General features: G+C 47.5%; 1 protein-coding gene across 1 annotated transcript; it reads right to left on the bottom strand.

The window, feature by feature from the left end:
* Positions 1 to 329: 329 nt before the first annotated feature.
* Positions 330 to 27,224, bottom strand: LOC306742672 (eukaryotic translation initiation factor 4 gamma 1-like; the record flags this gene model as incomplete). The annotated part of the gene is made up of 33 exons (XM_079225077.1): positions 27,170 to 27,224; positions 26,935 to 27,056; positions 26,338 to 26,424; positions 25,133 to 25,165; positions 24,498 to 24,518; positions 23,837 to 24,031; positions 23,329 to 23,431; positions 19,722 to 19,864; positions 15,408 to 15,500; positions 14,928 to 15,012; positions 13,711 to 14,432; positions 12,624 to 12,897; positions 12,427 to 12,515; positions 12,153 to 12,324; positions 11,133 to 11,266; positions 10,822 to 10,986; positions 10,315 to 10,734; positions 8,809 to 8,961; positions 8,483 to 8,719; positions 8,297 to 8,401; positions 6,918 to 7,253; positions 6,693 to 6,807; positions 6,476 to 6,596; positions 5,981 to 6,201; positions 5,771 to 5,895; positions 5,511 to 5,683; positions 3,914 to 4,039; positions 3,722 to 3,803; positions 2,764 to 2,862; positions 2,498 to 2,650; positions 1,963 to 2,044; positions 1,729 to 1,869; positions 330 to 517 (listed from the first exon to the last, which is right to left on the bottom strand). The coding sequence occupies exons 2-33, from the start codon at positions 27,007 to 27,009 to the stop codon at positions 330 to 332; spliced, it is 5,268 nt and encodes a 1,755-aa protein (XP_079081203.1). The 5' UTR covers positions 27,010 to 27,056; positions 27,170 to 27,224.

Raw genomic sequence — 27,224 nt, 5'->3', positions numbered from 1 at the left:
TCTCTTATCTATTCTCTCCATTTAATCCGGTGTTTTTTGTTTATTTCAAAAAAAGACATTCAGTTGCGCAAGAAAAACTCATAACCAAAAAAAAAAAAAACATGATCGAACGTTCGATCCAAAAAACAATCTCTCCCGTTGAAGATTTCTCTTTTTATTCTGTTTATGCAGATTTTTTTTTTTGCCGATTCAGGGTTTTCTGAATCATCCACAGAACGTCAGCTCTCTCCCCGAGGATCCTCCTCCTCCTCCTCCTCCTCCTCCTCTTCCTCCTCTTCCTCCCAGTCCGAGGGTCTCCCCCCCCCCTCGCCCCCTCCTTCATCCCCCTTTTAGCTGTTGTCGTCCTCGTCCTCGTCCTCGGCTTCGCGGAGCCAGGTGAAGAAGGCGGTGACGGACTTCAGGGCCACGCCCTTGCCCTGCTGCTCGGCGGGGTCTTTGCTCGACTCCCACTTGTAGAAGGCCTCCTCCTTGATCACGTCCTCGTCGTAGAGCGTGTCGAAGAACATGCGCAGCAGATCTGGAGGAGAGACGGGGAGCGGTCACTACAGGGTTCACGACCAATAGAATCACTCGGGATTTAGTGTATAATCATCTGCTGTTTGTTCGTGTTCAGTTCTAAACCACTACGGAAGCCCAGAGTGGACAAACCAAACACCAGCTCTTCATTTCATATTCTAGATTTAATTGTATATTTCATGCTCCCATTTCTTTACCGTTTATTGCTATGCACCTCCTTGTATGTGAAAACATACGCGGCAATAAATGGTTCTGAAGGACCAGCTTTGACCTTGAAGGCCACCGTCCTTTAAAGCCAGTTTCATATGTAGTTTTTTCTTTCTTTACATATATAAAAAAGTATGGAACGCCGTTAATGCCACACAAAAAAAAAAAAAAAGAGATAAAGTCATAATTATGAGATAAAAAGTTTTGACTTTATTATCTCATAATTATGACTTTCAGTTCTCATAATTATGACTTTATTATCTCATAATTATGACTTTATTATCTCATAATTATGACTTTATTATCTCATAATTATGACTTTTAGTTCTCATAATTATGACATTCAGTTCTCATAATTATGACTTTTAGTTCTCATAATTATGACTTTCAGTTCTCATAATTTCAACTTTATTATCTCATAATGATTTTTTTATCTTTTTTTTGTTGTGGCAGAAACGGGCTTCTATACTTTTTTAAATATGTAAAAAAAAAAAAACTACAGGAGGCTTCTTTTTTCTGTCTTTACATATATAATAAAATGTATGGAAGGCCATTTCCACAACAAACAAAAAAAAGAGATAAAAAGTCATAATTATGAGATAAAGAGTTTCGACTTCATTATCTCATAATTATGACTTTATGACTATATCTGATTTATGACTTTATCTCATTTATGACTTTTTATCTCATAATTTCGACTTTATTATCTCATAATGACTTTTTATCTTTTTTTGTTGTTGTGGCGGAAACGGGCTTCCATACTTTTTTATATATGTAAAAAAAGAAAGAAAAAAGAAGCCTCCAGTGGACAGGTGTTGTAAATTAGCGTTTCGCTAAAAACACTCAACAGTGCATCTGCTTTTTGTGCATAAATGTATGTTAGAAATTCTAGTGACACTGATGTCCATATACAATATTAAGTAGTAATTTTGCACGCATCATTTTTAGTGGTTTCTGAAAACACGTCATTGTTAAATCCTTGCTGAAAAAGGAAGAGGCGCTCACTGGCCGGCTGCTCCAGCTGCACCATCAGCGCCTGCACGGCGTACAGCGCCTGCAGCTCCTTCTGCTCGTCGTTCAGGTATTTGTGCAGCACCTTGGCGCGCTGCTTGATCTGCTCGCCGTCCACCTTGTTGGGGTTCTCGCCTACAGGGAGTCGTTTCAGAGAGCGTTCAGTTTAGAGGCTAGACTTTAAAAGAAGAAAAAGGGACGTGAAAAGGTGCAAAATGGCCGACTCACAGACGACCGCTGACTGGCAGACGCAGGTCATCAGGGCTTTGACGAACATGTTGGAGGACGTCTGCTGCTCGTCTAGGTTGGCCTGCACAGGGAGAAGCTCATTAAAACATCAGGATTTTTGTAGGTGAGATCGTTCAGCAGCTGCTCTGAACTTGTGTGTTTAGACCAAAGAGGTCAGGTTCAGTACCTTTCATTGAAAATCTCACATTTAAAGTGATGAAAATCCTTAAAAAAAAAAAAAGGTGAATTTTAGGCGTTAAAGCAGTTAAAAGATTACGCCCCATGTCTTTTTATAGACACTTTTCCTCGAGCTCCACGGAGAAAAAGTCACGAGGTCAAGGAAGGATGTGAAGGAGAATGTATGAGGACTTAAGAAAAAGACATGCTACTCCATTAGCATGGTTAGCGCTAACAATTTAAAAAAGGGATATAGACGAATTGTGCGTCGCTATGAATGTTGCTGCCACAAGGAATTAACCAGAACAGAAACAAAGATGGCAGTAAAAGATTCAGCCACACACACACACACACACACCTCGACCCAGTCGAAGATCCTCTGGTCGTCGGCCTGGTCCTGGATCAGCTTCTCCAGCTGCTTGGTGAGCTCTGCAGAGCTCAGCTCCTTCTTTTTGCTCTCCTCCTCGTCCTCTTCCTCCTTGGACTCGCCGCCCAGCGTGAACTCAACATTCTGGTTCCCGGAGACAAAAGAGAACGGGCGTCAAAGCTACACCTCTACAGACTCCTCCTTTACCGGGAAACGGGACCATCGGTTCCTCCGGTACCGGGGCAGCGACCGCTCACCTGCTCCGTCACGAACTTGTTGACGTCCTCGTCTTCGGGGAGGAAGTCTTTCCACCGGAGGCCGGCCTCCCTCCACATGGTGCCGGCCTTTTTATGGCTCTAATGAGGGAGAAACAGACCGGATGGAGACTTACGGGACACATTGGCTGCTGCGAAATATCAGCAACTGAATAAACATTCATCAGTTTCCATGACTTAACCAAATTCCCACGACTTTAAACCAAATTTCCACGACTTTTAACCAAATTGCATGTCTTTTCCACTACTTTTAGCCAAATTTCCACGACTTTTAGCCAAATTTCCACGACTTTAAACCAAATTTCCACGACTTTAAACCAAATTTCCACGACTTTAAACCAAATTGCATGTCTTTTCCACGACTTATAACCAAATTCCCACGACATTTAACCACTTTTCCACGACTTTAAACCAAATTTCCACGACTTTTAACCAAATTGGATGTCTTTTCCACGACTTTTAACCAAATTCCCACGACATTCAACCACTTTTCCACGACTTTTAACCAAATTGGATGTCTTTTCCACGACTTTTAACCAAATTCCTACGACATTCAACCACTTTTCCACGACTTTAAACCAAATTGTATGTCTTTTTCACGACTTTTAGCCAAATTACAATGACTTTAAACCAAATTTCCATGACTTAACCAAATGTCCATAAATAGTATTTAAACTAACAATGAGAATACAAAGCATACAGTAAACCTTAAATGACACAAATTTCTATAGATGCCTGTATGTATGCCTGCTTATATTTTGAGCGTCTTTCTTTTAAAAGCATATTAATTATTTCAAACTTCCATGACTTTTCCAAAACTTTGTGTTTCTTTCAAGGATTTTTCCAGGCCTGGAAATAACAATTTTTAAAATTCCATGACTTTTCCAGGTTTTCCATGACCGTAAGAACCCAGAAAGGATTATAATTCGATGCTTCTCACCATTCCTTTGCAGAGTAAAGTGAGGATCTGGACCAGCAGGACTCCGGCTTGACCCTGAGGGATCAGAGGCTTTGAAATCTCCCTGCAGGACCAAAAAGAAAAAAGACGTGGTTAGACATCAAACAGCCAAACGGTGATCTCCACTCACAGATTTCCCTTTTCTTTTTTTAGCGAGGTCAAGTGAGGCCTGACCTGAAAAGTTCCCCCATGGGGATGCCTCCCTCGTGGAGCATGGGAGTGATCTGTTCGGCCAGGTACAGCCAGATGTGGGGGACGTCTATGGACATGTCTTCAGCCACCTCCAGGATTTCCTGAAGCCTGAGGAAACACACACACACACACACACACACACACACACGTTTATTCAAGGTTTAAAGGATGGAGAGAGAGTTCAAACAGCAGATGGTGAAACGCACCACATTGACGCAAACATATGGAATCCACCATTTTCTTTGGCGTAGAGTACAGAAAGATGTAATACCGATATTAACATACATGTATACGTCTCTGGTAGCAACCTGTCAATCACCTTGTAGCCCCGCCCCTAAAGCATCCCCTGCTTTATGGTCTGTTTGACTCTAAATGACCATAATGTACTAAATGAACATCATGCTGTATTGAAGAAGACTTGAAACTAGAGATTGAGACATAAACTCAGGTTTACAATGTTTACTGAGGGAATACATCAGTACAGTCATTTATATAGACTTCTATACAACCAGAGGAGTCGCCCCCTGGTGGGCAGTAGAGATAATGCAGATTTAACACACGAAGCATATACTTCTATACAACCAGAGGAGTCGCCCCCTGGTGGTCATTGAGAGAATGCAGCTTTAACACATGAAGCATAGACTTCTATACAACCAGAGGAGTCGCCCCCTGGTGGTCATTGAGAGAATGCCGCTTTAACACATGAAGCATAGACTTCTATACAACCAGAGGAGTCGCCCCCTGGTGGTCAGGAGAGAGAATGCCGCTTTAACACATGAAGCATAGACTTCTATACAACCAGAGGAGTCGCCCCCTTGTGGTCAGGAGAGAGAATACCGCTTTAACACATGAAGCATAGACTTCTATACAACCAGAGGAGTCGCCCCCTGGTGGCCATTGAGAGAATGCCGCTTTAACACATGAAGCATAGACTTCTATACAACCAGAGGAGTCGCCCCCTGGTGGTCATTGAGAGAATGCCGCTTTAACACATGAAGCATAGACTTCTATACAACCAGAGGAGTCGCCCCCTGGTGGTCATTGAGAGAATGCCGCTTTAACACATGAAGCATAGACTTCTATACAACCAGAGGAGTCGCCCCCTGGTGGTCAGGAGAGAGAATGCCGCTTTAACACATGAAGCATAGACTTCTATACAACCAGAGGAGTCGCCCCCTTGTGGTCAGGAGAGAGAATACCGCTTTAACACATGAAGCATAGACTTCTATACAACCAGAGGAGTCGCCCCCTGGTGGCCATTGAGAGAATGCCGCTTTAACACATGAAGCATAGACTTCTATACAACCAGAGGAGTCGCCCCCTGGTGGTCATTGAGAGAATGCCGCTTTAACACATGAAGCATAGACTTCTATACAACCAGAGGAGTCGCCCCCTGGTGGTCATTGAGAGAATGCCGCTTTAACACATGAAGCATAGACTTCTATACAACCAGAGGAGTGAGAATGCAGCTTTGACACATGAAGCATAGACTTCTATACAACCAGAAAAGTCACTCTGGTGGTCACTGGAGATAATGCACGTTTAAAGACACAACGCCATGAAGGCGCTCCGTGCTGACCCGCTGTAGTACTGCTGCGCTGGCAGGACGTTGCTCTTGATGAGCTGCAGCAGGAGCAGCCCGATGCGCTCCCTGACGACGGCGCTGCGCTCCAGCGTCGACTCCAGCCCGTTTCGCACAAACACGAAGAGCAGCTGAGCGCTGTTCATCTCCTGCACGCACTGCAGGGCCTCCTGCCGGGACGGAGAAGGACAGATTGTTGTAGCAACGTAATATTAAACTAAGGGAGCCATTTTTATGCTTTCTTTTCATCCGCGTACCTTCATGTCGTTGATGTGGAGGTACTCCTCGATGATGGCCGTGGACTTCTTGCTCAGCTCTTCCTCGCTCAAGGCGGGCTTGCTGGGAGTCGGGGGAGGCGTTGCAGCTTTCTCCCGCTTTACTGCTTAAACACAAACAAAACATCATATTCTAGAACGGTTCTCTATCCGTCATCTAAAAACATGCATTCAGACACATCCGATGCCCACCGCTGTCTTTGCTCCTGGCTCGGTCTCGGCTGCCCCGGTCGTCCGTCATGCTCGCCACCCGGCGGACGGGATCGGCCGACCCGCGCTGCTCGCGCTCCCGGCTCCGCTCCTCCGTCTCCCGGCTGAAGCTGCGCTTGGTGACCTGCAGCCGGTTCCGGTCGCGGTCGAAGCCGCCGCTGGAGCGCTCGAAGCGTTCGCCGCGCTCTCGACTCGAGCTGTTCCTGCAGGAAGAGAGAGAGAGGGGTCAGGGAAAGAGACGGGCATCGCTAGAATATCTATTTTAATGCTTTTATAGATTCTGCTTAACGGGTCGGTTACTTATCGATACTCTTATGGGTTCTTTTTGAATATTTAGTGAGTAAAAAGACTCATTTAGAACCGGGTTTTGCGGGGCATCCCCTTGTCTAATAACAAATTAACAACCGTAAACTCTGTATTGCCGCTCTGTGCATTTGCTAGTGGGAGTTTCCGGGTCCGAGTGTCACCGTTCCTCACCTCTGAGGAACTCGTCGGTCCGAGTCCTGGGCTGCGCCCGAGGACGCCGCCGCCGCCTGCTGTAAGGCCGAGAACCGGTTCACAGTGCTGGTGGTCTGACGGCCAGCTGGCTCCGGGGCGCCTGGGCAGGAAAGAAATAAAACACACACACACGACATGTTGAGCTTCAGCTGCGAGGCGCTCCACTAAATATATCCCATCGGGCCGCGAAACCTACCAGATTCTGCGGGTTTGGCGGCGGTGGAGCCACCGCTGCTGCCCTTTCCCCAACTCCCCCATGTGCCTTTACCGCCGGGGGCGAGCAGCTGGTTGTTGAAGTCGAGAACAGGAGTCTGGAAAAGAAGAAACGGATGGTGACACACACTTCCTAAACAGATATCTGATGCGTCAGAGTTCAGGTGAAGAGATGAAAAGGGGGGTTTCTGACACTCCTCCTTTTTACCTTCGTGATTTTGCTAAGGCGAGACGTGTCGATGGGTCGGTTCTTGGTGGAGATGGGCACCGTGTTCCAGCCCTCGTCCTGGGGAGGATTGGTCCGGCCGGGGTTGTGAGAGCCCCCGCGACCTCCTCCTCCTCCACTTCCTCCTCCTCCTCCTCCTCCTCCTCCACCGCTGCCGCCGCCGCCGCCGCCGCCCGAACGGCCTCCGGGTCCCGAATCCTTCCTGGACATGAGGTTCTGCACCTTCATCTGCTCCCTGTGCTCCTCCAGCTCGGCGTCTTTGTGGATCTGTTCGATGGTCTTGGGACCCTGGTCGCCTCGGCGGGGAACCCATGTGCTCTGAGGGAGGGACGGAGACATTGTGAGTACAGGGCGGAGGAGACATGGACCGCTTCCTTTGACATCATTTGACGTTTTGCATCGTAAATCAAATGGATGCAAAGTGTGTCAACGTTCACACAATGACGGCAAGTGGCTGAATCGACCTAAAGGGCATCCTAAGCCACCGCCGCCCTCAAAAAGTTTACATTTTTGTGTAATTTTGTGAAGGCATCTAGGGGCGTTAACACTGGATACTGCATGATGGTGCTTATGGGAGAAACTAGACGTCCTTGTGACTCAACTCCTCTCTCTCTCTGCCTAGAAAGGGAAGAACAAAGTGGTCGTGTTTCACGGTCAAACCGAACCAATGTGCTGACTTGGAGCATCGGCTTTTGGCTCGTTAAAAAAAAGACAAAAAAAAAACACTGAAGACAGCAGATTTTGTAGCACTGCAGCGGCCCTTCAGAGACATGAATTGGCTTTTACAACAACTGCAAAATGGACTGGAAGTGACCTTGAGAACACAAATAAAATGAAAAACAATAGATGCATTTTGACGTGTACGAGCAACTAGAAGAGAGACGGTTGCCTCAAACTATAAAGAAGGTCAACGAGCGACGGTTCCCTTTAGCGACGCTACGATGCGTTCAGGCTCTGAAGGAAGTTACTAAGTTATAACAATTAACATCCCACAATTAACGCTCTATAACAGCGCAAAACACCACGACAACAATTTGTAACACTAATAATTCTACTTTTATAAAATTACACCGCTGAACTGCATGCTGGGCACAGCTCGCACAGGAAGAGACAAACTCTTCCCGTCTGTCTCTTTCCGGGGGTTTTTCGCCTATGGGTGACCCTGGGTCCTAAATCCCTCCATGTTTAGCTTCCTAACACCCTGTATGTTACAAAATACCGCGATATGAACTTTTGGCCATACCGCCCAGCCCTACTGATAACGTTATCATGATGCGCTAAATCTCGCAAAATGTAGTCCTGTAATGTGGTGTGGTGCAGGTTTGTGTGTGCGTTTGTGTCGTATTGTGTAGACGCGTTACCCGTCGAAGGTCGATCACATCCTGCAGCATGAAGCGGATCCTGGAGGAGGTCTTCTTGTCCTTGATTATCTTCTCCATCTGATTGAAGTACTGGTCCATACGAGGCTGAGGAGGAACAACAGTGTTGTGAGTCCACTTACACACACACACACACACACACATCCTCTAACCGTGTGCGTTACGTACCTTGGCCTTCTCGAAGTCCAGGTCCTTGCCGATGGTGGACAGCAGTCTGCACAGGCACTCCAGGGACTCTGCGTCGTGGTTCTTGAGCAGCTTCACGATGCAGTCGTGCATGATGACCTCCGTGAGCATTTTGAGCTTGAACAGCTCGCCGATGAACTTGATGTTTCCCAGCGAGCGCCTCCTGGCGATGTCTTTCGCTTGCTGCAGCTCGACGGTGAGCCGCTGCTTCTCCTCCGGCTGCCGGGGGAAAATTCAGAGGAGGGCGTGGTCACTTTCAAAACACACACACCACGACCCACGTCATGCATAAAAAGGCAGCACTTTACCACTGAGGCGGCCTCCAGCTCGTTCTGCTTCCTCTCAAAGATCTCGTCGTCGTCTTTATCCTTTTCAAACTCCTTCTGGCATCGGTTTAGCAGCAGCTTGCGGAAATTCACAGTGGATCCCGGCTTCTCTGTGTCTGTGGTTTGGACTTTAAGCTGAAAAAGAGAAAAGAAAGAAAAGGACATTTAAAAAAAGAAATTGCAGGAAAAGACATGGCATAGTTTTATGTAGTGTAAGACACACGCATGTATTTTAAGTGGGGTTTTAAGAGTTATTTATCCATCGCAGTTAAATGCATTTTAGCCACATAAAAGAAAGGCCCACCTAGAATAAAAATCTATATCAGCTTAAGCGATGCTTAATATTTAAAATATGAATTTGTATCCATTACCTCACAACATATATTATTATTCCTGCTTTTTTTGTGATTATTTTGTTTGTTTGTCAAGTTACAGTTTTCAAATTGTTTATTTGACATATTTGTGAAGTTACCTGAATTAAGAATAAATCATTGACAAGTGTTTCTTCATTTCACTATTAATACTATTCCAATAGTCAGACCTCATCAATCAGTAGCTGAAGGTCTGCCAGTGCCAACTTTATTAGTATGATCCAATTTCCTTACCAATTACACAACTTTAACTAGCGCTGCGTGAGAGGACTGATAAGATGCAACGCTCCGGCACGGATGATGAAATCAGGGAGTTACCGATCAGCGAATAATCATCACAATTAATCTGTTTCTTTTTACCCACAAAGAAGAATTAAAAATATCAAGGGCAGTAAATTTAGATAATGAATTACAACGACAGATGTTCTTTTTAAATGGAGCCGGTACCGAGTGAGCCTGAAAGGTTAGGAGAGTGTTGCATTATGGGTTGTTTGTAGCTGAAATGTTGCTTTAAGTCCATATAAAAGAGTGTGTTTTTCAGCCAACAGAAACAAACCAGGAACCAAAGTGCTGTTCTCACCTTTCACAATAAAAGCCCTGGACCTGTTCACTGCATAACCGTTGAACCAGAGGGACCTAAAATCCCCTCGGGAGCCGTTCAACAAAAAGGAAACTCACTAAAATAGTTTACAGTAGCTTCAGGCTGCACAACAGTTCACCTCAGACGCTTCTCCAGGTCTGAAGAGTCCCGGTAGTTTGTCCTCCGCCTGCCTGCATGAATCTATTCAAAGCTTTTTATTGAAAAAGTGATGCAACTGTCGCAAAAAACACATCCAGCTTTGATTTCAGGGTCATTTATTTGTCACGACATCGTTACATAAAAGGCATTTATCGTCTCCTTTTGACGGGTGAACACTCAAAAGAGTTTCTAATCTGGCTCGTTGCAGATTTATTTTTCGCCTCTAGAAAAATATAATCATCAAAACTAAATAGTCTTAGGTTTTAAGTAGTTTACCGTTTAACACATCATAGCAAGATGAGCACAACCGCAGGAGTAAATACCGAACATTCAGGCTTATTCGACACACATTCCCACGTTGCGTGCGGCGCCACTTACCCCCATAAGGCAGCGGCACAGGTTGGCGTAGGCCACCGAAAAGTCCGGCTCGGAGATGGCCTTCTCGAAGGTGAGGTCGATGACTCCTTTCAAGCGCTCCTCGGTGTCGATGGTCAGCTCCGTCACCTGCTTCATGAGCTGCTGGAACTTCTGCGGCGTCAGTTTGTTGAGGATGCTGCGGACCCGCTTGAACAGCTCCTGGGTCTTGGCCTCCGACTCGCTCTCCTCGGGATCCTCCGCCGCGCGGGTGCGGGCGGCCTTCTTCGCCGAGGGCTTCCACGCCTTCTCCGCCTTGTTCAGCTGCACGTCCTCGCCGAGCGACATGGTGGTGGTGAACTTGCGCACCTCCTTGCGCGGCATCTGCTGAGAGCGGCGCGGACCGCCGATCCCCATGTCCCGGTCCCGGCCCATACCCGGGGGCTGCGGGCCAAGAGGAAAAGACGCGCCGTGAGCTCTCAAAGCGCTGAGACTCCCTGGATCACGTTGAGGAAAAGGTTTAAAACTTACCGGTCCTCTGCCGCCACTGCCTCCTCCTCCACCGCCGCCTCCTCCGCCTCCACCTCCTCCCATTCCAGGCCTGCCGAGGTTGGCAAAGGAGGGCGTGAAGTCGGGGCCAGAGCTCATTGCTTGTAGACGGCTGGCGTCAATTTGACGAAGAGGGGTCTTATTAACCTGAAAAGACAACGAGTGAAACTTTATTCAAATATTGTGGACGATGTAATGCCGTCATTATGTTGATGTCCCATCAGTGCTTCCGGGTAAATATAAAAATGAATGTGCATAATATAAAAGACTGTTTTTAGTGCGAGACGCGGCACCTTGTCCAGGACGACGTCGCTGATGGCCGGCAGACCCTCGGGCTTGTTCAAGCTGGCGGTGCTGTACTGGAAGCCCAGAAGGAACTCTCGGTCGTAATGCTTCTTGTCCTCCGGGTTGATCGGCTTCCAATTTTCTGGAAGAGAAAAAATAAATAAATGAATGAACATTACATTTTCCCCTCTGTATAAACCGGCAGGTACGTGAGATTTAAAAGAATATACATTTAAAATTAGCATCCATTCAAAAACCCTTTGAAAAAAGTTACTTAATGCAAATTCAAGTGCGAGTTCAAACTGAATTTCATATATTTTATATTAAAATCATACACTGATGGCACAGCGCTGTGTACTACATTTTTATGCATCTATTAATACATCTAATGCTTTGCCCTGGTTAGGGGTTACTAGGTGGCATAACTCAAAAAAGGTTGAGAGCCACAGCTTTCGGCATTATAACTGTAGATACCGTCATGCCTCATAATGTCCACAAGGTGGCAGCTGGTAAATAAATAAAGTAATCAATACATTCATGTGTAGTACAGTACATGTAGTCCGTTTAAAATCCCTCTTGGGTGCATTGAAGTTGAATTTAAGTCAGAGTTTAATGAGGCGTTTCATGTGCAACCCTGTTGTACGAGGACAGTATTTAAAAACTTTATCAATTTGAAATGATGTATTCTCATGTGCTTTGATTTTGAAGGCAGATGTTCTGTTTACTAGTTTCTTTCTGTGTTTATATATACATATACATAAATAATGAAGCAAAGCTTTAAGGAGGCCTTAACCTACAATGCTAATCTACAATATTAAATATCCTTCTTCAATCTTCTTGTGTATAATATAATCCACTGGCATCACATAACTATCGTTTTCCCCTGAACACAGAAGCAGTCGGGTGAAAGGCCGCTCCCTCGGTTTCAACAGAGCAAACACAAAACGTGCTCGACTGACACTCCGCCAACTCGTGAAAGCGAGCGAGATAAGATCACGCCGACAAGGTATCAAGGTCCAGACGCCCACCTTCTTTGTACTGGTACTTCTTGTCGCCCTCCGGCTGAATGTTCTCAGCGTTCAGCTTGCCCTCCTTGTCCTCCTTGTCCTCCCAGGTCATGTCGGGGTCCTCCGGGGCAGGAGGGGCAGCGGCAGGGGGCTTGGTCTCTGGAGCCGGCTCGGGCGGAGCCACCACTTCCTCCTGGTTCTGAGACGGGAGAGAAGGGGTTGGAAGTCAGACTGCCATCTTGAACGCAATATGGAAGCCTCTTATTATTAATAAATAATCACTGCACACACACACCTCTTTAAAGGCATCCAGGAGGTCTCCAACCGCCTCCTTTTTGTTCAGATCCTTCATCTTCCTCTTTTTCTTTGGCACTGACACGGCGGCTAAAAAGTAGGAAGACGAAGACAATCAGCATCAGATTAAGACAAAAGTATCTGGAAGAAAAGTCCTGTCAAAGAAGAGGTTTTCTTTTTAGCACGTAAGCAACTCACCTTGCATAGTAGCTTCTACGAGGGCAGGTGTGACGGCCTGGGGAGGAGGGGTGTCCTCCCTCTCCTCCGCTGTGGGAGAGGGTGGAGCCGCCGCCGCCTCTGGCACGCTGTCGGCTGTGGAAACCGTCTCCGCGGGAGATGGCTTCTCTTCCGAGGTCACCTCCGCGGAGGAGAAGGGCACTGGGGTGTCTTCTTTGATGTCCAGGGCGACCGCAGGAGCCGCGTCTTGAACCTCGGGCTGGGCGACCGGAGCCTCGGGAGTCTCCTGGACGGGCTGTTCGACGGGGACGGGTGCAGCTTCGACGACGGGCGCCGCCTGAACGATGGCTGCATCCTCCGCTTGAGTGACGGCCGCAGGCTCCGCCTTAATGACGGCCGCAGGCTCCGCCTTAAGGACGGCCGCAGGCTCTGCCTTAAGGACGGCCGCAGGCTCCGCCTTAATGACGGCTGCAGGCGCCGCCTTAATGACGGCTGCAGGCGCCGCCTTAATGACGGCTGCAGGCGCCGCCTGAGTGACAGCTGCAGGCGCCGCCTGAGTGACAGGCGTAGGCTCCGCCTTAATGACGGCCGCAGGCGCCACTTGAATGACAGCTGTAGGCGCCGCCTGAGTGACAGGCGTAGGCTCCGCCTTAATGACGGCTGCAGGTGCCGCCTGAGTGACAGGCGTAGGCTCCGCCTTAATGACGGCTGTAGGTGCCGCTTGAGTGACGGCTGCAGGCGTTGCTTGAGTTACTGCTGCAGGCTCCGCCTTAATGACGGCTGCAGGCGTCGCTTGAGTGACAGCTGCAGGCGTCGCTTGAGTGACAGCTGCAGGCTCCGCCTTAATGACGGCTGTAGGTGCCGCTGTCGGTGCCACCTGAATGACAGCTTTAGGTGCCGCTTGAGTTACAGCTTTAGATGCCGCTTGAGTTACAGCTTTAGATGCCGCTTGAGTGACGGGCGTAGGTGCCGCTGCCGCCTGAGAGGCGGTTTTAGGTGCCGCCTGAGAGGCGGTTTTAGGTGCCGCTTGAGTGGCTGCTTTAGGTGCCGCTTGAGTGACAGACGTAGACGTTGCATGAGTGACAGCTGTCGGTGCAGCTTGAGTGACGGACGTAGGTGCCGCCGTCCATGCCGCCCGAGTGGCGGCTTTAGGCGCTGCTTGAGCGGCGCGCGTCGGCGCCGACCGAGCGACGGGCGTGGAGGTTTGCGTGACGGGCTCCTCGGTGACGTCCGGCTCGGCGATGGGGCTGTCGTCGCGCTCCGTCGAGCCGGCGGCGGGCACCTCGGGGTCTCGAGGCGCCGGCAGCGGCAGCCCGTTGGGGAGGCGGAGCTCCTCCGGCTGTGCAATGGGAGACTCCAGGGGGGCCTCCGGGTGACGGGGCGGCGCCGCGACCGACGGCCTTTCCGGCTCCACCTCTGCGACGCCGTTCGTGGCGGAGAGGGGCGTGATCGGAGCGGCGGCGGCCTCTTTCGCGTTAGCTGCCTCCTCTTTTTTTACCTCCTTCTCCTCGTCCTTTTTTGCCTCTGCGGTTTTCTTGTCCGTTTTGCTTTGCGCGCCGGAGGTGCGGGCCGGGTCGGGGAGGGGTGCAGGGTAGGCGGGCACCTCGGGCGCCGACTGGGGGGCTTTTCTGGGAGCGTCCATCACATCTGCGACGGGAGCACTGGGCGCAGGAGAGGCAGTAGTGTCAACAGAGACGGCCTTCGCTTCTGATGGAAGAGGCGACGCGGGGGGCTTAGTGTTCGACTCAGAGGAGGAAGACTCTGCGGGGGCGCCCTTCGCAAGTTCAGGGGTCTTTGACGGAGGAGGGGGCGTAGGTTTCCCTCGGTCATCTGGAGGGTCAGAAAAATATGTTTAGAGACTTTACAGACACAAACATCTGACGCTACTGTAGCTTTAAACTCTGCTTATTATCCAGAAGTAGGAGAAGCGGTATAAGAGGCATTAAAAGGTTATTAAATGTCATGTTATTTATTTGCCCCAACCAAATTAATACAAGAGCATGTGTCATGAGTGTCACAGCATTTTTCACTCCTAATTTCCAAGGCTCGTCCCTAAGAGATCGTAAATATCGACTTTGAAATTAAAGTGAACGTGATTTAAGTCAGTCAGCCTGTAAACAGTGAATAAATAAAAATGCATAAATAAAGACATTTCAAATAAAATCCAGTCCATAGATCCAATCTCTGCAGCTCTTCTCGGACGACACTTTGACATATCTTGGTTTTCCCTCAAAGCAACCGCCAACCCCTAAATAAATATTTATGTTGTAATCGGATAACTGTACTTTCACTGTACTTGTATATTCGTGCGCACGTGGCACTCACCTGGTCTGACCAGTGTCGGCGTGACAGCAGCTGTGACGCTCTCACCGTTGGACTGAACCACTGCTGTACTTTCTGATATGGCTGTCTGTTGGGACACACACACACACACCAGAAATTAAAGTACGACCGTAAAGGGAAGGACAACACTCATAGTTCCACGTGAGATCCTTGTTGGATGTGAACCGTAATAAAGAGCGACAGATCAGTTTGGGTCTGACAGGTTGTAGTGTAACACATGTAAGAGGCCTGGCCATCGGCAGCATTCCCCTCAAAGTAGTAACATATGGACTAGCAGGCAAGTCAATTATTGTTCCAACTACTTGAAAGGCTGCAATGGACAAAGCTGACATTTACACAACGTAAGTAGAAACATGTGACAGTCAGTCTTTTTTTTTTTTACTGTACTCCAATTTCACAATTTGAAAGGAAAAAATGAATCATAGGCGTGTAAAATGACATTTGAAGTGTATCGTAGCTCACCTGTGGTGGGGTTGGGGTTGAGCCACTGCGGCCCCCGGACATAATCTCCTCTGTAATGTCCCGACCTCCTTGGTTTGGGTCTCTTATTCTGATCTGTGGAGGAGCGAGGAGAGAGAGAGATCCGCCGTCAGCGAAAGGACAGAAGAGGATAAGCACTTCGAGAACCTCCCTCCCCATAAACGCAAAAAAAAAGAAGAGAGTGTTGAAAATGTTTTTCAGAGCGAGGGCCTTCCCATGATGCAACGCCGACAGTCGTCAGCCCTATCCGCGTCTGTGGCTCCCCGCTAGCTGCCGCCGCCGCCGATTCAATGAAAGCTGCATTTCTCACATTGTGAACAGAGGCGGCACAAAAAAAAAAAAACACCAACCGCTGTGCAAATTCCTCCACCAGTTAAGTCACGTAGCGATGCCGTTTGACCGAGCCGAGGGCCGGAAAAAAAAAGACAAGCAAAAGGGCGAATTGTCAAACAAATCCCATGATCAGGGAGTGAGAATCGGATCGCTCGCTCTCAAGGAGTGCCCATACATTACAAAACACATGCTTTTTTTCCCTTCTATCCAGCTCTCTTTTTCCCCTCCCTCCTTCCTCCTCTCTCTACATACTTACCACCGGTGGTCAGAGATGTCATGCAACTGGTATGAGTCACAGCGCTGCCCAACGTTACGCAGAAAAGTCCCGTGGACGAGGATTAAACTGTAAAAGTTGAGCCGCTACAGTCTGCGTCCGGCCTACTTTGGACAATATTTGCTTGTCGCCACTGACCTTTTTTTTTTCCCTTCTCTCCTCTGGTTCAACTCACAAACCCTGGCGGGCCTCTCATCCCGGAGTAGCCGTTCCAGCCTTTTTTGTTTTTAAAACCCCCACAGAGCCGTGAGGTTTTCAACTCCAGCCTTGTGATAAGAGAGCTACAGGCCTGCAGAACAGGGCTGGGCCCGACTGTCAGTAAGCTAGCTAGCACCAACAACCCTCTCATACGCTGAACAGATCAGGGAGGGGGAGGAGGAGGAGGGAGGAAGAAGAAAAAAAAAAAAAAAAGGGAAGGATAAAGCGACTGGCCTTGTAAAGCTATGGTATTGGAATGTGCAAAACCCTCCCACTGAGACCAACAGACAGTTAAAGGGGCCGGAGTGCGAAGGAGGGGCCGAGTAGTGGGGGAGGAAGAGGAGGAGGAAGGGAAAAAAGTCAGTTATCAAATGAGCTGCAGCTAGCAGGAGAAACTCCCCCTTTTTTCGCTCTCATTCTCTCGGTCCTCACCCTTTTTTTTCCAGGCTCGACCCCTTTTTTTGGAGGACAGAGGAAACTAGTCCAGGAGGAGGAAGAGGAGGGAGGAGTGGGGTGCCACAGCGGCAGAGGAAGGCTGGTTGGTTAGCCCTTCCGGCTCAGGAGGGGGAGGAGACCGGTGGCCACGTGGAGCTGAGCTATGTGCTGACATGTCCTTCACCCCCACCTCCCTCTCTCCCCCCTCTGGGTTTTCTCTTTGACACACAGGCAGAAGAGGAGAAAAAAAAAAAAGCAACAACTTTTTGCATGTAACCAGGAACTCTCCTCTCTACATCCAACTACACGAGCAAAATAGCCGTCGCCACACAAAGCCGCCCACACCGAGGCCTCGAAACATCAAATCTCTACCTACTTTCTCAAAAATAGAGCGTCACACACGAATGCTTTGACTTCTTCTAGTCTCCGTCCGTCATCTTGGGTGAACTATCCACGTTTTACACGATCGTGCACAAGCCAAAGTCCGACCACAGCTGATAAGCAAAATGCAACGTGAAGAAAGAAAATTTAAATAAAAGGATAAAGCGTAGCAGAAATTTCCCTGCTGTGGGCCTAATAAAGGATTATCTGGTCTTATCTGCAACACAAACACATGTGCTAAGAGCTCAGCGCTAGCTAAAATTAATCTGAAGACCGGGAAAAGCATGCAAACAGAGACACTAGATAGCGCCGGTCTGTGCCTCTTGTGTTATCAATATGGAAGATTTCTGCACAGATGAATAGTGTAAAAAACGAATTCAAGAATAATCCACCTGTGGCTGCAAACTGAAAACAGTTGCAACAAAAAAAAACACTTAAAACAGTGCAGGGGACAGAATATTTTAATTTCTAGCTGCATAAAGAGTCTCTGGGGAATGTCAAAGTGTTAAAAAGTGAAAAGAAAAAGCGGACCACATGAGGCACCATCTGGGGCTTCAGTTCACAGCGAGCTACCACATACCAGGAGAAAGCCATCTTAGAGCGCAGAGGAAACACTAGACATACTGTAGAAGAGGGGGATATGTCGCACAGCGGCTTCGATACGGTCAAGTTCACTCAAACTCTGCGTCCAGGCTTTAAGAGCGACTACGCAACCGCGCTTTAGGAGAGACTGCAACACCGCCGACGAGCTGCATTATCTCAGAGCGCGTCGGGTCAGCGAGTTGCTAAGGAACAGAAACTTATTTGTTCATGGAGTTGTTATATAAACACAGAAAAAGGTCAGTTCAAAACCACCATAGTTGACTGACTGGAATGTACAATACTCTGGTTGTATAGAAGTCTATGCGTCATGTGTTAAAGCTGCATTCTCTCTCCTGACCACCAGGGAACGACTCCTATGGTTGTATAGAAGTCTAAGCTTCATGTTTTAAATCTACATTCCCTCTACTGACCACGATGGAGCGACTCTTCTGGTTGTATAGAAATCTACGATTAATGTAAAGCTGCATTCTCTCTCCTGACCACCAGGGGGCGACTCCTCTGGTTGTATAGAAGTCTACGTTTCATGTTTTAAATCTGCACACCTCTGACCACCAGGGAGTGACTCCTCTGGTTGTATAGAAGTCTAAGTTTCATGTTTTAAATCGGCACACCTCTGACCACCAGGGAGCGACTCCTCTGGTTGTATAGAAGTATATGCTTCATGTAAAGCTGCATTCTCTCTTGACCACCAGGGGGCAACTCTTCTGGTTGTATAGAAGTACATGCTTCATGTAAAGCTGCATTATCTCTCCTGACCACCAGGGGACGACTCCTCTGGTTGTATAGAAGTCTAAGTTTCATGTAAAGCTGCATTCTCTCTCTTGACCACCAGGGGGCGACTCTTCTGGTTGTATAGAAGTATATGCTTCATGTAAAGCTGCATTCTCTCTCCTGACCACCAGGGGGCGACTCCTCTGGTTGTACAGAAGTATGTATATAAAATGACTACTCTTGATTTATTCCCTCAGAAAGTTGTCTAAGATTTTGGCCGAGTAAAAAAAAAAAAGTCTTAGCTTTCAGTCGTCTTTAGCTCCACCCAAAAAAAGAAACTAAAAACAAGATGGCAACAATAATAACAATCAACTGCACTAAAATCATTTCTTAGGAGAGCTGTGGCGAATACAAATAAAGCAGCTCATTACATTACGCATCTCGCTGCAGGCTGTTTACCTTTGAGCGTTACTCAAGCGTTAGTATTATTTTACCACCTGCTTTGTGCCGACTCGGCGTGCTGCGACCGGCCCGCTGCACGCCGAGGATCTGGTCACGTTGACATCGCCTCTCGAAATAAGAAACCGAGAGCTTCCAGACTAATTGCATCTAATCCGACATTGTCAGGCTAACACCCATGATGATTAGTATTGATCATTTTTGCATGCATGTCAACAGCTGGACGAGAATAAACAAAGCATCTGAAGCCACACCATCGTGCATCTGGAAGGCCGATTCGTCACCTTGGTGACACCAAACTGAGCTCGTCTCAGTGATCTTAAAAAGAAAAATACTTTCATTCGCTCCTCTAGCTCCTTGTTCCCCGGGTGGAAACTCAGAATATAGTCAAGTATATTTTACTTAGAAATAAGAGGAACTGAACCAAACAACTTTTTTTAGATCCATTTCATAACTGACATTGTAATATTGTCAATTGCGAATAAAGTTTTCTGGAGGCGTTTTCTTCTTGTTTTGACTCAAGTCAGATATTCAGACGAGACATTTTCAGACACATCTTCCCTAAATGCATCTCCCTTGCTGCTCACTGGCTTTTCCTCGTCTTAAAGTTAACAGATGAGCGTGATTTCCGTGCGTACCTGAATGCATCGTGCAGGAAACGGATCACATGTTCACCAAACACAGAGCATAGCAGGGATCAAACCCATCATTCGAGAACCAAACACATGATTTGGCTCGTCTGTGACGTCACAGCGACGTCTACAGTCTCTAGTAACCACAGATATCGTGAATTCAACGCACCCGACCGTCACTTATGAACAGCTCTCGTCCAAACAGGGCTGATAACAAAAGGTTTCCAGCATGTTTAACAACATATATATAGAGTTTCGAGTGTGATGTACCTGTTTCCGTTCCCGCTTGGTGGCGATGTGTTGGGGAGGCTGAGGCGGCGGCTGCGGCTGCTGTTGGGGTGCCGGGTTCATGATGACGGGTGCCGCCTGCACCGCGGGGGTGAACTGAGGCTGGGCGGGGTAGTAGGCCCCTGCTGTGGATGAGACACACGGGAATGTAAACCAACACACACACACACACAGACCTAATCCTATAGCCAAAGCTAGCGTTAACGCCATAGCATTACAGCGCTAATGTGACGGTTTCATTTCTTGATGATTTGCGGAGCAACAGCTGCAGGTTCGTGTCCACGGCGTGAGATAAGTGCACTTTTATAAAGCAACAAAGACTTCTCAGTCCCAACGGGGGATGCTTCACATTTTAGACATCTGTCAAATACTCCAGGACTGAGCAACGTAAAATCTACGTGAACACATCTCATTTAAATCTCTATCGCAGAGGCATGACGAAATACATGACAGATAAATAAATGAAGGGACTTTAACAAAGGACAAACACTGATTATTGCGTCATTAAATAAATACCACAGACCGTGCCAGTATGATCTTTACTTTTATACTTTCAATATGTGAAACAAACGGGTTGATTTTTTCCGTTTTGCTTCATTAAAGAAGGGAAACTTGCTAAATAAACAATGCTTCACTTCCCATCATGTTGTTCAGAGTCTAATTTAATGTTATTAAGATTGCTCAATATAATCCAACAAAGTCCAAAACCCAAAGATATGTGTTTTGCCGAATAATCAATGAACCGTTTTTGGGTTTATCCACCAACCGTTCTGCTCTACGCTTGTGTCCATGCATTCTGAGTAACAGGTGACCGAAATCAAGTATCAGATGACTAATTAAATAGTTTCTAAACTCTTCTCTTATTGGCCTTCTCAAACCGTGCTGCACTACATTAAAACATCTCAAAGCTGCGACCCTGAACTCATCCTCATGACACCACTGATTAACTGGTCTGCAGCTTTACCCCCGACTGTGTTTGCTGTTGTGCATTCTCCAAAAAAAAATAAAATCCCCCTTCCCGTTGAATGTGAACAGTCAACAGAAGCCAACACGGCACTCGCTGGTGTCCCTCGTTCCTGAAGGCTGCCAGAGAGAAAAAGAGCGAGTTCAAAGAACCTCTTTTATCAATAATGTCAACACGACGTCCACCCACTCGCTGGCATTACCTTGTAACCGACCTCAGCCCGGCCAGGAATGGGGTAATAAAACACACAAAACTCGCAGAGGCCTCTTGCTCCTCTTCCTCATGCATTTCAGTCTAACTCACATTACTGAGTCTGCATTGTTGACCAGGAGCAGCGCAGACTAAATATAGTCAAAAAAACCACACCGGCTGAGGGGGAAAGGGAGGGAAGACGGACGGGGAAAAGAGAGGGGGAGAACGCAGCGCGCTTAAAAAGCAGAAAGACTTTTTTTGGTTGGACGGCAACCCAATACTCTAAATGAGAAAGAAAGAGCAGGAGCTCTCGAGACGACACCTACCCTCAGAGTCCGGCTCCTCTCGAGACCCTCGGTTCCCCATGTTTGAACGCCGTGTGCGGACAGAGCCAAGGAAAAGAAAAGGAGAGGGGGCTTCTCTTCAAACCCCCTCTCGTACGTCTTCCTGTCCTCTCTACAGGTGCCGTCTCCCAACCACGACTTTTAACTCGGCCCTCCCTCTGACCTTCCTGATTCCTCCCTGCCTTTCACTTGTTTTTAACCTCCTTCCCTTCCTCCCTTCCTCCCCCACACGGGCCGGCTTAACTATTCAGTTGTGTCCGCCCCATCTGACAAGCGACTACAGAGGGTGGGCTGTGAGCGTGCACATGTATGTGGCATGAGGTGAGCAAATCCCTTCACTTGGGAGGGACGGCGGGGGTGGGGGGTCTTAAAAATAGCCCCCCTTCTCCGTCAGCTCGGTGTGTGTGTTTTACTTGACTGCTTGAAAAGGAGTCAATGGTCAAACGGACTGCACCACTTTGAGGGCCAGAGGGGGGGTGTTGGAATGAGCGTGGTGTTAAGCCGTTAACGGAGCGTTGAACCGCTTCCAGATGTGCAATAAATCTGGACGGCTTTCTCGTCACCTGATGAAACCCGGACACTTTCTAAAAGCCGGCGCAGCGGTCAGGCCCGTGAGAGGAGCCACGTCTCGCCAACTCTCCTCCCGTCACATGACCGGTTATTCAGGGTCATGTGCCGGCCTCACGGCGAGACGCTCCATGTGACAAACATTAAAACAACGAGCGCGGAAACAAGCAGCGCATCGCTCTCACTCCTGCGACGCATCCGGAAAACAAAAACAGACAAAATGAATCCACTAAATTAGCAGTAAACCAAACAAACAAAACGCCTTTAGTGAAGTATTTCCGAGGTGATTCATTTGTACTTTCTTGCATTCTGTGTCGGTCCAATTTGAGTCAAAAGTACAGAACAAGAAGTGATAAAAATACTAGATCTGTTATACACAACATGGGCTCTGTGGTGCAGACTGAGGCCCTCGACACGCTGCATTTACTCATTATATTCAAATCGACATGACAATAAGTGCATTTAAGCATGTGGATAAAACCAAAAGGAATTCCTCCACATTTATCTCGTTTACCACCTAAAAATGTATAAAATATTGTTGTTATATCCAGACAACGATAGCAAAAAAGGTCAATTAAATTTTGTTAGAATATGGAAAAAAACACAACAAACTGCAATAGAATATCAAGACAGTTTAGGGGTGAAGTCGAACATCTACACACTTGTCTACACAAATGTTGCGTTGCGACAACTGATCTAGAGTCAGCTTTACTCTATATTATTATTTTCTCCCCATACATATGCCGATGTAGAGGTATTTTTAAAGCACCAAGCACTTCGTACAGTGCCACACACACACACACATACACAACGGGTGTGAAAGTGAGAGCAGTTTCCTGTATTCCGGCAGCGCCTTCTATTGCTGATGAGCAACAGTTTACACAAAGACATCACATAGTTGGGATGCCTGCTGGTGTGTGTGTGTGTGTGTGTGTGTGTGTGTGTGTGTGTGTGTTGAGGAGGATCAGCAAGTTTATTTTTCAGGGTATCATCACTTTTTTGCGATGCACTGACCCTCAGCCACCTCTAGAGGGCGCCCCAACACACGGGATCAGCAGCACTCATCTGTAGCGCTGCTGCATTTAGTAGATTTCAAGAATAAACAGTAAATAAAACAGAAACGCTCACATGCATGAAGATAGCAGACGTTTTTTTCAGTGTATTTTAGAAACGGTTGCATACAGAATATTAATCTCTGACGCTCAATGCGGATGATACTTATTCTGACACCCTTTCTCTCAAGTTTCCCATTTTTACTCGACCCGCTTTGACAAGTTTTACTTTCATTGCGGTCTCAGGTCTCACGCTCCACGCTGGATGGGAATAAAGTAACCTGGAGGGATTTCTACCTGCGTGACTGCGGAATATCAACGCACAGCTGACCGCCGAGAGAAAATGTTGTTGCTCTTGAGTTCTGAGGAAGTTACACAGAAAGTGTGTTCTGAGTGTGTGTCTCTCTCTGTGTGTGTGTGTGTGTGTGTGTGTGTGTGGCTCAGGTGAGGCCCCAGGTAGAGCCTCTTACCATAAGTACCATATTCAGCGGGGGTGGTGCCTTGGTAGAAGCCCGGGGTGCCTGTCGGGACCGGGTACTGCTGCGGTGTGGCCACGTAGGTTGCGGGCCGGTACTGAGGAAACAGAGGAGGAAGCGTTGTTACAATTGTTGCAAATTCAAGGAAATGCACCACTGTTTATCACTTGTTTATCACGTGTGTGTGTGTGTGTGTGTGTGTGTGTGTGTTGTAAATGGGCTACAACTGCCCTTTGTTGTGCATCCCTTTGTTGCATTATGACAATAAATGATCCTTGAATTGATAAGATAAAATCCTGCACAACAAGATACTTCCTTCTCTTTAGAAGACACAGCATTACAAAAATAAAAAAAGATACTAATCAGTGTTTACAGAATGCTTCCATTCCAACAAAAGCTCTAGATTACCGAAAAGGCATCAGGGTGTGTCGTGTTAGCGCAGCTGGCGCTGATGAAACTCAAATTAAAATCTGGTTTCTATTACATGTCTGCGCTCCCCTACCTGTCCCGGTATGAAGTAGGCGGGTCCCTGCGGCGAGCTGGGGAACGGCAACTGTTGCCCGGGGATCATCATCATCTGAGAGCCAGGACCCGCCTGGTAGACGTGGGTGGGCGTCACGGGCCGAGAGCCGCTGTTGGGAGGGACACCCCGGGGCCCGCTGGTGGGCGGCAGGCTGGCCCTGTTGGTGTAGTAGGGCTGGAGGAGGCGAGGGGAGCAAAACACCAACGAGGAAGAGCGGAGTATGGAGGATGAGAAGGAGGAGAAAGCAGCGAGAGAGAGAGAGAAATAAACACGTCATTAATTACCTTTATCAGCCCTCCAACATAACAATCAGTGCATGAGTATCTCTTGGACTGAGCTTGTCCGAAGCCTAATAGCGAGGCTCGTAGTTTTCCCATGAATCTATGGCTTGAATCCAACTGGAAACATATTGCCTGCCAGTAGAGATAAAGCAGCTTATGCGGGTTCATTCAGAGCCGCCTCATTGACATTCTGCCGCCGGGCGCCGGGAAGCTCACCGCCGTGGCCAACAAAGCACCACACTGCCAAATATTGGACACATATGCACTCCTCAAGACGGTAAGTAAGGGGTGTGGGAGGCAAAAAAAAAAAAGATGGCGGGAGAGGGAGGAAACCGTGAAGAAGGAGGAAATGTAGTTACCTGTAGCGACCTGAAGCTTCCCTTCAGCAGCACAAACACAGGCCACACAGAGACACATCAAATGGAAGCAATAGGAGAGAGAGAGAGAGGGAGAGAGAGAGAGAGAGAGAGAGCACCACAATCAGTTAGAGCAAAGCACCCAGAAACTGTCCGTCCTGAGCCAAGCCGTGAATTCACAAGCAGCATGCAGAGAATAGGTGGAGCAGTGAACCCAAAATGAACAAAAAAGGTCTCGTTGCTCCCGAATAGGATGCAGACGGAAACTCAATAGAACTGGAAGATGTGCACGGATTCCCTAAATGTTGACATTTAAAAAGATCTTTTTAGGTCTACCTTGACATTTGACATTCTTATGAACTTATATTTAGCTACAGCTGTGTATTTAAATACATTCCCACATGTATAGCAGGTGAAATATTGAATGCAAATACCTCTTCTGAAGTAGTACGACATATTGTAATGAGTAATATTCTGTGCCATGCAGCTAATGTCATACGTTTGTGGTTTAAATACATAATACATAATAACACTCATGCAGACTTTGGGGGGGAAACTACTAATGTAATGTGTTTAGTAGTGGAGGCACACGGTGGAGCCGCTAACATGTGTGACGGGGTAGCAGCTGCTGTTAGTACCTGTTGGTGTATAGGCCGGGGCCCGGGGGCAAACTAGAGGAAGAGAGGCAGACAGGACAGAGGTTAAAGACAAAAAGCACGAGATCCATGCTTCACTCTTCACGACACGCCTCTTCCAGTTCTGCAGCTTCACTTAAGAGAGGAAGGGTCTGATTGTGTGCAGTGGGGTTGTGTGACGGCCGGCGCACACTGCTGGAGTGCACACTACATCTGGGATGTTTTTGCTGCTTCGCTTTGCTCTTTTTAAAGCAGTTAGATTCGTCTTTGCGCTTTTTCCGATTCACCGGACTCCATTGACAAAAACGGCAATTTGACGCCGCAGAAAGTGGAAGTTGCCGGTCCACTGTTGCTGCCTCGATCGGTTAAGTTTGCTTGCGTCAACGGGTGACTTCGCCGTATTTGAGGGTCAAGTCAGCTTCCCCGAAGTCACACAATAACACAAACAAACTAGCCGATAGACACTCGACCGGCCACTCCTGTTTCTGAGAGGTAAGATCATTGTTTTGGTCAAAAAGGAGTCTGGTTGTGTCACATTGCCTGTTTCTCCAAACTCCAACTACTGCAGGTAAAACACCGGCTGTGGATAAATACGTCACACAACCCCACAGCCAAACTCAGCCGTTCAAGGCTAATACGTACATATATACATAGATATTAAAAACTGTTGCTCAAACAGTCGGTTGTTGCTTAGCTTTAGCTTTCTAAAACCGACAGCCATGCTCACTTGGATTGTTTTACATGTATTCACAATATAGCGATGTTGTTTTAAGAAATGCTAAAGCGCACACACACACACACAATAAAAAACCCACATAATTAACCCAATCATGACAATAGACTCCAAGGGAAATGATAAATAAATATAAATAAACCTGCATACAAAACAATCCGGGTTCACAACAAATGCAGACATTAAGGAGCAAAAGAGTGTCAGCTGTGAGGAAGAGGACGAAGGACGGGCCGACACTGGTGGTTAAGAACAGTGCAGAACTGGTGAGGATACGGCAAACAGACATGCGGGCTGTCTAAGTAATTCACCGATGGATTCAGGACATTTTTAAACACAGACTGTCCCGGCGTTGAATCCCGATTCGTCACTCATTTGACAAAAGTGGAGAATTATACTAAACAAATTGTCTCAACGGGGCAAAGTCCACCAGTGTCGGTCCGCGGTTAAGGCGAGCAGCGGGGTGGGCGGGGCCTACCTGTCGGGGCTGAGGTGCCGGGTTCATTTGTGGAGGCGGTGGGGTGGCAAACACAACAGAAGGGGGTTGCCCCGGGGGGAATGAGGGCTGCAATAGACAGGAAGTGATGTCAACGGCAGCAGAAGACAAAGAAGTGGGACGTCAGAGGAGCGGAGAGTGAGAAAGAAGGCAGGGACGGAACATGGTGGTCGACATAAGAGCCGGCGGCCCGCTGATGGAAGTGTTTGTAATACAGTATTTATGAACGGGACGTCCAGGGAAAATGCGGTGTGCAAAAGACAAGAACATTCCTAAGTGGCGCAGCTTTTAACAACACTTTTAAAACACGAGTGGACTGTTATTATGAAGACGTTACAGGAAATACGATCATGTTCTGACAGCTAATATTACAATAATTGGAATATAATGCAGCGTGTAATGCAACAAGAAGGAGCCGATAGATGAAGAGCTCCACACCTGCTAAACTTCACATAAACTACTACTTTTTCGCAGACGTAAAAAGCCAATTATTGCCCCGACTTTGTCGTTAAAGCAACAATATTTAGCATTTTCACTTCACCCGGGGCGTAAACGTGAACGAGCAGCAGGCTGGCTTACCTGTGACAGGCCGGGGGAGGGGGCAGGGTGGGGGATGGAGGGGGGTCCTGTTAGAGGCTGTGGTGCTTTATTCATTTCATGGAGTTCTGCATGGGGAGGCGGATGTGGACCTGTGTACAAATCTGAGCGGAGGAGAGGAACAGGGATCTTTAGTATGAATTAAGAAAAGCTTTAATTTTAAATACCACACTGTGAATGTGATGCTGAAAGGACGGAGAGGAGCGCGCTTACTTACATTAATGAATCTTTAAGGTCCCAAGTGTTGTTACACTGTGGAACGTTGTATTCCT

Source organism: Taurulus bubalis, assembly GCF_910589615.1.
Source record: "Taurulus bubalis genome assembly, chromosome: 10".
In the NCBI taxonomy this organism is placed as follows: domain Eukaryota; kingdom Metazoa; phylum Chordata; class Actinopteri; order Perciformes; family Cottidae; genus Taurulus; species Taurulus bubalis.
This window is presented reverse-complemented; position numbering and strand designations above follow the sequence as displayed.